The sequence below is a fragment of the Sinocyclocheilus rhinocerous genome, unplaced genomic scaffold, assembly GCF_001515625.1.
Source record: "Sinocyclocheilus rhinocerous isolate Xijiao unplaced genomic scaffold, SAMN03320098_v1.1 scaffold480, whole genome shotgun sequence".
Taxonomy (NCBI): domain Eukaryota; kingdom Metazoa; phylum Chordata; class Actinopteri; order Cypriniformes; family Cyprinidae; genus Sinocyclocheilus; species Sinocyclocheilus rhinocerous.
Genome location: NW_015655401.1, coordinates 1,873,900 through 1,882,957, shown reverse-complemented (window position 1 = coordinate 1,882,957; position 9,058 = coordinate 1,873,900). Strand labels below are relative to the sequence as shown.

Here is a 9,058-nt window from a genome sequence, read left to right as displayed (position 1 = left end):
GATGTGGTGAATTAAAGACATTTGCGTATTTTGAGAGAGAGCGCGCGCGATGATTCACTCACGCTGTTTGTGAAATTACGCCGCACACAATGTTTTCAAATTACTTTATAAGCTATTTAATGAAGAAATATGTAGGTGAGTACCTCACCTTCAGCATTATAATTATTTCACCCGCGCCGGACAGAGACTGAGACGGTGCCGCTGCATGTCGTGCCAAACCTCTCACGGCAGCGTCATCAGCTTGAGATAATTTTTTTGAGATCGGCCTTTTTAAAGACCGCCGATCAATCATCCCAAAGCGATTATTGGTCGATAGTTATCGGTAGCCGATCAAACGGAGCACCCCTACAATAAACATCACATTTCTAATCGTGCTGATATTTGGGAAAACAGCACGCTTGCTTGTGTGATATTGCTGACTATATCATATAGAAATAGAGACAAAAATTCATACAGGGGCATTTCTGCCCCAATTTATTGCATTTTGGGATCATTCTAACCACATTCTACTAGGCTTTATCACACAGAGATAGTGTGCACTCTTAAGGCACCACAACAATTCCAATATTATCGCAAACTATACATATGGGTATTCCATCTCAATGTTTACTGTAACAGACAGACAGTGTGTGGCTTACCTGTTCAGACATGTCTGCTAGCTGTCTCTCTGATCTCTGCTTATCTCTCTCTAGCCCTAAAGCTCTCTTATTGGCTTCATCTGTCTCCTTCTGCAGCCGATGGACCTCCTGATATGCAAGAGAAAAGACACAGATTAATGTCATACCGAATTACCATCATGTTTTTTCTCCTCTGCCATCTACTTCAAATTATGTGCAAACCTTCATAGCTTGCTCCAGTTTGGCACATAGGCTGGTCATGGACTTTTGCATGTTTTCATATTCTTCCCTCTGGCGTTTCAGGATGGGAGCTTTGGTCTCCACCTCCAGAACTATCTCATCCAGAACCTTGTGCACATGCTTGTTCTCCAGCTTCTCAAGATGCAGCTGGTCTTGCGCCTCCACAAAGGCATTATACAGCTGAGAGCGAATATTGGAAAGTTACTCATAAAGATACACATAGTGTCACAAAATTCTGATTTAGTTTGTGATAAACATCTTTTATACCTCCATTAGCTTCATGCCGGGCTTAACAATCTTGGCCACTGCAGCTGCAGTTGGGGAGAGGTTTGTCAGCTCCTCTTCTGTGAGAGCTGGAACGCCTGTTGAAGTACACAAATACAGAAGTCTTGCACAATGACCCGATTCAACCTAAAATCTTCCCATAAACCCATAAAAAGTGAAATCTAATTACACTGAAATATTCTTAAACCTAAAACAAGACAGGGTTTTTTTTGTGCTCATTACCTCTCCTCTTAAAGTCTGCAAGTCGCGTGTTGGCATTTTCCAGCTCTTTCTCCAGATGCCCGACCTTCTCGTGTAGATCAGACTCTGCTTTCTCCCTCACACCCTGCAGCTCTGACAGCTTCTTCTCTGTGCCTTTATTGGCTGTTGATGAAAGAAGCAGAATGTCTGCTTAGCACCACATAACATCTAAACTCGACACAACATTCAATGTGAAGCAATGAGAGAAAATTAGCAAATAAACCCAAAACAAGAAAATAGATGTTCAGAGAAGCATGCTACAATATTACAACATCTGCAGTTTATAGTATGCATACTGTGCACAGATTTTGTGAATGCAATATACTACACACAGTATTCTAGGTATTATATACCACAGTGCAATGCGCTCAACCTTCTTGTTCCATTGTAATGGTTGAAACAGAAATATTTGCTACAATCTTAGCATCTCAACTAATATTTTAATATAAGAAAAGAAGAAATTAAGTGAAAATTTGTGCAAAATTAGATAACCTTGTATAAAATAACAAATGGATAGATAAATAAATAAAATTAGACTGCATACAAAGTATATATTATCAGTTCACTGAAGTCCCTAGGAATTGAACCCATGACCTTGGTTGCTAATGCCATTCTCCAATGTATGAGCTACAGGAATGAACAAAATAAATAAATATATTAATTAACTGAAGCATTTTTAATTTTCACACCTTCCATCGCTTCCTTCAACAGTTTGTTGAGCTCTTCTACAGCTCTGCTCAGTTCAGCGCTCTTAACTTCAGAGTCTGCTGCTGCATTCTGTGAACACAAAAGGATTCAGATCTTAATTATTCCATACATTAACACTGGACCCTGCACAACAAATATCAACATTAACTGACCTTGTACAAATTACAAAGTTTGAGGTTAGCATTCAGCTCATTGCGATACTTTTCCTCCATGGAGGCCCGCTGGACTTTAGCCTAAAAATAGAAGACAAACAATGCAACCTTTATTTAATTTCTATTTCATGTGAAATGGTAAACTACATAAGAACAGGAAGGTAATAGTGAACCTCTTTGAGTTTGTTCATAAGATCCTCAGTACTCTTCTGCATGTTGTCATTGTTTTTCTTGAGCGTGTTCACTTGGTCCTGAAGTCTGGTCACCTGATTAAAACATACAGTACATAAGATTGTTGCAGATAAGTGATCTAATAAGAATAGAGCTCAACTGATAAATAAGGCTCTCAAAAATCCCTCACACCTCTTCCTTCTTGCTCTCTAAAGAGCACTTGAGCTGCAGGATCTCTTTGCCCTTGTCTCTGGATAATGCATACAGCTCATCTGTCTTACTCTTCAGCTCTGAATTCAGCCATGTGTTCTGGTTCTGAAGGAGCTCCTTTTCTTGTTCCATTCGTTTCTTACGATACTGATGAGAAAGAACCACAGTAAACCTTTCGAATAACCAAATCAAAGTATGGACTCAACGATCAGATGAATTATTTCATTGTAGAGAGAATGGCAGCTTAATGAGAGTCACTATTCACCTGAATGGAAACCTCAGATGACTGAAGTTCATCTAATTTAAGCTGGAGCTCCATCTTGATTGTGTTGGTCTCCACAAGTTTGTCATTGAGACGTTTAAGATCCTCTGTATAATAACGTTAAGACACATTTTAGCAGTTTTGGATGTCAAAAGCATTGGTACTTTAGGACTAAGTACCAACTCAACTTCACATGTGAGCAATCAATTTGTTTCTAACAGTTTACTTGATTAGAACTCAATGAATTAATTTACAAATACTTAATGACTACATTCCACTGTTTTTAATTTAATTTACACTACCGTTCAAAGTTTGGGGTCAGTAAGATTATTTTTTTGAAAAAAATAATACTTTCATTCAGCCAGGGTCATGAAGGTCATGACCAAGATTTCCATTTCAAATAAATGCTGTTCTTCTGAACTTTTTATTCATCAGTGAATCAGAAAAAACATATCAATTTCCACAAAAAAATATTAAGCAGCACAACGGTTTTCAATATTGAAAATAATAAGAAATATTTCGAGCAGCAAATCAGCATATTAGAATGATTTCTGAAGAAACATGTGACACTGAAAACTGAACTAATGGCTACTGAAAATTCAGCTGTGCATCACAGGATTAAATCACATTTTAAAATATTCAAAACAGTAATATCAATATTACTGCTTCTACTGTATTTTTAATCAACTAAATTCAGCCTTGGTAAGCATAAGAGACTTTTTTTCAAAAACATAAAACAAACCTTAATGACCCAAAACACTACTGAATGGTAATGTAAATTAATATTTAACTTTTTAAATATAGAACAGAGTTCAAAAGCATAATCGTTTTTGCTATGGTATTGAGAATTGTGAAATTGCACATTATTAAACTCCAAAGTCAATAACAACCTCGATCACTCATGCAAATAAAAGTGCCAAAAATAACTCATACCACTGAGGTTTTCCACTTCTTGAGATCTCTTCTCAAGCAACCGCGAGAGCTCTCTGTTTTCTGCCTCGATTTCATATTTGGCTCTTGGCGGCTTACTCTGAATGGCAAAAACATTGGGATATTTTCATCATCTTTAACTGCTCAAATATAAAGGTCCATATGAAGCATGACAGGTGAGAGACTCGTAGTTACCTCTTGCGTTGTCCCCTGCTCTTCCTCTATATCTTTTAGCTTCTTAAGTTCCTCGGCTTTAAGAAAGAACAAACACACTTATGTTATACAGCAATACTGCATCAATACAATCCGCATATTAAAAACAGAACATAATGCACAGTACTTACCGAGGCGGCCGTTCTCCTCCTTAATACTGTGATACTCTTTACTTTGGGACAAGAACTGCTCCTGACTCTCAGCTAGCTTCTTCTCAAGACTAAAGTACTGTTGTTCTGTTCATTAAAAAATATGTAACATGTTTTTACTGGGACAATTCATACTGACAGTTCATTTGACACTTCATGAGATTGCATTTATGAGTAAGACTGCTGATGTAGAGAGAAAGAACCATTATAAAATTTCATTCATTATGATTTATAGGTTATCAAGAAAGGCTTTATATGCTCAGATGGCATTCTTGTTATTTCAGTATCTAGAGAGCTGATCAATTACACACAAAGTTCAAGTTGAAAAAAACCCAAAACAGACAAACATGGGCCACACGTTTTCTTTGGTGTGCCACTACATCTTAGAAATAACTAAGAATTTTGCAGTAGACAACTCAGTAGCTCACTTGTGCAGAACAAACAAGCCATTCCAGAATAATTAAGCAGACAACTTGTTCCTCAAAGTCTTGAATCAGTACAAATGCATGTATGATGCCTAAACATGCTGTCTAGTCAAGCAGTACACTAGTGTTTAAGACACACGGCTGTTGAATGACTCTCTGGCCAGCCTGCTACCGTTAACGTTACTCACCGCAGTCTGCTTTATATCGCTCGTGCTGTGATTTCAGTGAGTCTATTTCCGTCTGCTGCTCTGACAGAACTTTCTCGAGCTTGTTCTGGATTGCTTTCGGCAGTTTGTTTATCTCGGTTCTCTCCAGCGCTTGCTGAAGAAGTGCCGCCATCTCTTCGACACACTGCAACAGTTAGCATTAGCGGCTAGCTGCCCTTACGTCATATTTGAGCGATGTAAACTCAAGCCGCAAAGACGTATTGTCCAATCAGGTCTCTTGAACTGAGGAGCGTGTATTTTATGCGACGATATGTCCACAGCTGTCTGAGGAAGTGTGTGTGATCTGAAGGTGCGTTTGAAGATTTGCTGCTGCTCTGTTGTTATATTGTATGTTTCCGAAAATGTCATTGTTTTCTATGTGTTTAAAGAAGTTTACCCTTGCAAATGTATTACTTTTTGATTTCATTTAGAGTGAGACATTCAAGTGCTTATGCTCTTCATTTAGTAGAAACAGTGATTGCTCAAAATAAAATATACAAAAACAACTATATTCATTTTTCATACTGTACGTTATAATGTGTGTTTCCTAACAATTATTTGCATTTCTTAGTGTTTTATAAATAATTTCGACAAAATAGCATAGAATTATAATATTGGCCATTTATTGGTTATCGGCCATAATATGAAAATTATTTCACACAATATTTGTCATGATCAAAAGGCTGACTAAATAATTTTTTTTCCCGTTTCACTGTTATTTACTGTCATTAAATATTTTGACGCTCATTTAAATTCTCATTTGCACTTAACGGATAATAATAGTAATAATAATAATACAATTTCCCTTAACAGCAGCAATACTTGTCCAATTGTAAATATTTTGTGTGAAAACGCAGTATAAATGTATAACATTAATTTGCATCTGTTTTGGAAGTGTAACATATGTTTGGTAGTTGTTTTGCAGTTGCAAGCAGGTTAATATGGCACAATATTGAATTATTATTATTACTTTTTTATTTTATTTTGCGTGTTTAGAGGCAGAATGGGTAGGAGTTACTTTGTAGATGAAACTGTGGAGGAATATCTTGTTGGGCTTCAGACAGCTCCTAGGTCATGTCTGACCGGACTCCTGGCTGGTCAAGTAAGGAAACTAAACTCATTTATATATAATAATGTCAGTACACACAACTATTTTCCTTACCTTTTCTTTTCACAGTCCTCTCCTCAGAGAGATTTTGTGGTGCTGGCTGTGCAGACTCCTCACAGGGAGAGTGAGGGGCAGCCGAAGGCTTCGAGAGGGGTCAGCCCACTGGATGACATTGATGTGGAGTGGGTCACAGAACATGCCAAGCAGGTGATTAGCCTGATGTCTTATCACTTGCACGGTGGCTTTGAAATGTTTTACTGTGAAGTTGTACAATTAAGGATTTTGACTTTCCCTATTCTAGGTGTCCCGCATGTTACCAGGAGGTCTTTGTATTCTTGGCCTGTTTTTAGTAACCCCACCTGAACTCTCCAAAGATGCCCAAAATGCATTAAAAAGGGTATGGTCTTTGATGTATTTTTTTTTTTTATCTGCTAATTTGTGTATTTGTTAGAAAATATTTTTTATTAATTTTATTTAATCAAAAACAATTTATGTATTATTAATTGTATATTTTTAAATAATTTAATTATAATTAAAATATATTATACTAATCATTTAGAAATTGACTGGACCACATTTTAGCTTATTTTATTAAAGATGATTTAGTAGGCCATCATCACTTAAGCACTTATTTCTGTGCTGTTCTCTTTATGTAGCTTATATTTGCCATGGATAAATACATAACTAAGGGAAGATTGTGGGAATTGTCAGAGGAGGATGTGACTGATCAAGTCACCCTGCATATCTGCTCCAAAACCAAGAAGTATCCTTCACACTACCTCCAGCTATTACACTACATAATTGTTTACTCCGTGATCTAAAAGCATCATTCTGTATGAATAACCACACAAGTTTGCTTGATCCTTGACTTAAAATGTACAGAACTGTCTGCAAAACATTTGATGTGAAAGATCCAAAGGTAAGAGACACTTTTTTTGTCTTAAAGCTTGGAATAGTGTGGCAAATAGTATTGGATTAATCTGTGTTTTATTTGTTTTGCATTTATAGAGTTCGGCCAAGCCAGCAGACTGGAAGTATCAGACAGGTGTCTCATCATCCTGGCCCATGTTGACCTGCTCTGTTGAGGTGGATGTGCAGATCCCTGTGTCTTCTGATATCACAGACAAGTGCATGAAGGTATGATGGGTGCATGGAAAACAAGGTAGTGTTTTTCTTGTGTAGGATTTTGTGGAAAATGTAGATTTGAAAATGAGCAGAGTAGGTTGATATGTTGTGAGTTTAATCTTCCTTTGCCTCCCTTGTCCAGGATGGACTTAGGAGGTGGACTAAACAGATTGAGGCTGCTTACTGTCTCATAAATGGCAGACAGGCATTAGATGACTCTGAACTCTCATCAGGACAGGTAAAAACTTCATTCTGTCATTCCACTGTCATAATGATTCTTCATTTGTGTTGAGGTACATGTTTGTTCTTTTCAGAAAAAGAACCCAAAAACAACCCATCGTCAGACACTGCCAGCACGGATCTTTGTCACTGATGTGAGCGGCTTCTCTTATAATAGTTTCTTCTGATGAAGATTATCAATGGGGCATATATGTGTGTATTGTCAAATATATAATAAGTATATCAATGTCACAGGAACAGTCAGAGCTGGATGAGCGGAGCAGTGCTCTGGTTCAGGTGTGCAGTGGCTCCGTGAAGGTTCGAGGGGTGGTTTACTGCAGGGCCTACATCCACAACAACAAACCCAAAGCCCGACATGCAGCACAGGTCATTAGAGCCTATTCATACTGCTTTATGCTTAGGGATGTGCAATATATCACTACCATATTGTTATGAATAATGTTTGATACATATCAAATATACTTATATTGGATATTTAATTGTTAGTGCTAATTTCCCCTATTTTACGTTTAGATTACCATTGCCAATCATCTAACACTCACTTAAAATCTTTAAAACACTCATAATTAAATAATGCTTTTAAATGTAATCTTTAGCAAATGTCAACGTAAACTCATTTTTTTATACTGTACATTATAATGTTGTAATGCCTGAATTCATTTTTTCAATTCATTCAATTCAACTATTTTCTTTTTTTTTAATATTCATTTATTTAGACAAAAGAATGTATTCATTTATCGGTTATCAGCCGTAGCATGAAAATTATATTACACAATATTTGTCATGATCAGAAAGCTGACTAAATACACTTTTTTTCTGTTTGCCTGTTATTTGCTGTCTTTGAGAAGATTAATACTGATTTATATTCTCTTTGTACTGGTAGGCCATTAAGAGAGACATCATAAACACGGTTTGCTCCAGAGTGGAGATGTTTCTGGAAGATCTTTTAATAGATGAAGGGAGTCACAAAGGTACAGTGGTCCATCATGACTTACATGTGCTGTTGGAAGGGATAGTTCACCCAAAAATGAAAATGCTGTTATCAGTTATTCACCCTCAAGTTGTTACAAATGTTTATGACTTTCTTTCGTCTGAGGAACATAAAAGATATCGTGAAGAATATTAGTAACCCTTTCGGTCCATTGACTTCCATTGCATTTTTGTCCATATAATTGAAGAGGGAAATAAAAATGGTTACCAATATATCTTGTTTTAAGTTCCACAGAAGACAGAAAGCCATTCAAGTTTGGAATGACATGAGTGTGAATATATGATGACAGAATCTTCCATTTTTGGGTGCACTATCCTTTCCACAACAAACTTTTGCAAACACCAAATTGACCACTAGATGGCAGTAGGTTGCCACAATTGTGACCCTGGAGCACAAAACCAGTCATAATTAGCACGGGTAAATTTGTAGCAATAGCCAAAATACACTGTATGGGTCAAAATTATCAATTTTTCTTTTTTGCCAAAAATGAAGATATTAAGTAAATATCATGTTCCGTGAAGATATTTTATAAATTTCCTACCGTAAAAATATCAAAAATGTATTATCATTAGTAAAATGCATTGCTAAGGACTTCATTTGGAAAACTTTAAAGGCGATTTTCTCAATATTTAGATTTTTTTTGCACCCTCAGATTCCAGATTTTCTAATAGTTGTATCACGGCCAAATATTGTCCTATCCTAACAAACCATACACCAATGGAAACCTTATTCAATTAAAAAAAAATTACCCTTTTGACTGGTTTTGTGGTCCAGGGTCACATATGT

The 9,058-nt window shown here is 36.6% G+C and overlaps 2 protein-coding genes across 3 annotated transcripts in view; one reads left to right on the top strand and one right to left on the bottom strand.

Moving 5' to 3' along the window:
- Positions 1–4,981, bottom strand: part of LOC107718142 (nucleoprotein TPR-like) — a 33,926-nt gene extending 28,945 nt beyond the window's left edge. Inside the window, exons 1-13 of the mRNA XM_016525121.1 lie at positions 4,791–4,981; positions 4,160–4,264; positions 4,011–4,066; positions 3,819–3,915; positions 2,889–2,992; positions 2,606–2,770; positions 2,416–2,508; positions 2,243–2,323; positions 2,072–2,159; positions 1,365–1,505; positions 1,125–1,219; positions 840–1,037; positions 639–746 (exon numbers count right to left, since the gene is read on the bottom strand). Of these exons, the coding sequence (XP_016380607.1) occupies positions 639–746; positions 840–1,037; positions 1,125–1,219; positions 1,365–1,505; positions 2,072–2,159; positions 2,243–2,323; positions 2,416–2,508; positions 2,606–2,770; positions 2,889–2,992; positions 3,819–3,915; positions 4,011–4,066; positions 4,160–4,264; positions 4,791–4,941 (1,482 nt within the window). The 5' untranslated portion in view covers positions 4,942–4,981. The remainder of the gene's footprint in view (positions 1–638; positions 747–839; positions 1,038–1,124; positions 1,220–1,364; positions 1,506–2,071; positions 2,160–2,242; positions 2,324–2,415; positions 2,509–2,605; positions 2,771–2,888; positions 2,993–3,818; positions 3,916–4,010; positions 4,067–4,159; positions 4,265–4,790) is intronic.
- A 64-nt stretch (positions 4,982–5,045) lies between these two features.
- Positions 5,046–9,058, top strand: part of LOC107718140 (protein odr-4 homolog) — a 6,734-nt gene continuing 2,721 nt past the window's right edge. The window contains exons 1-11 of one of the 2 annotated variants that reach the window (XM_016525118.1): positions 5,046–5,118; positions 5,805–5,910; positions 5,986–6,123; positions 6,218–6,313; positions 6,573–6,679; positions 6,799–6,835; positions 6,925–7,053; positions 7,184–7,279; positions 7,356–7,415; positions 7,516–7,647; positions 8,165–8,252. In XM_016525118.1, the coding sequence (XP_016380604.1) occupies positions 5,812–5,910; positions 5,986–6,123; positions 6,218–6,313; positions 6,573–6,679; positions 6,799–6,835; positions 6,925–7,053; positions 7,184–7,279; positions 7,356–7,415; positions 7,516–7,647; positions 8,165–8,252 (982 nt within the window). In that variant the 5' untranslated portion in view covers positions 5,046–5,118; positions 5,805–5,811. Of the gene's footprint in view, positions 5,157–5,804; positions 5,911–5,985; positions 6,124–6,217; positions 6,314–6,572; positions 6,680–6,798; positions 6,836–6,924; positions 7,054–7,183; positions 7,280–7,355; positions 7,416–7,515; positions 7,648–8,164; positions 8,253–9,058 lie in introns of both variants that reach the window. The other variant, XM_016525119.1, reaches the window with a different exon arrangement.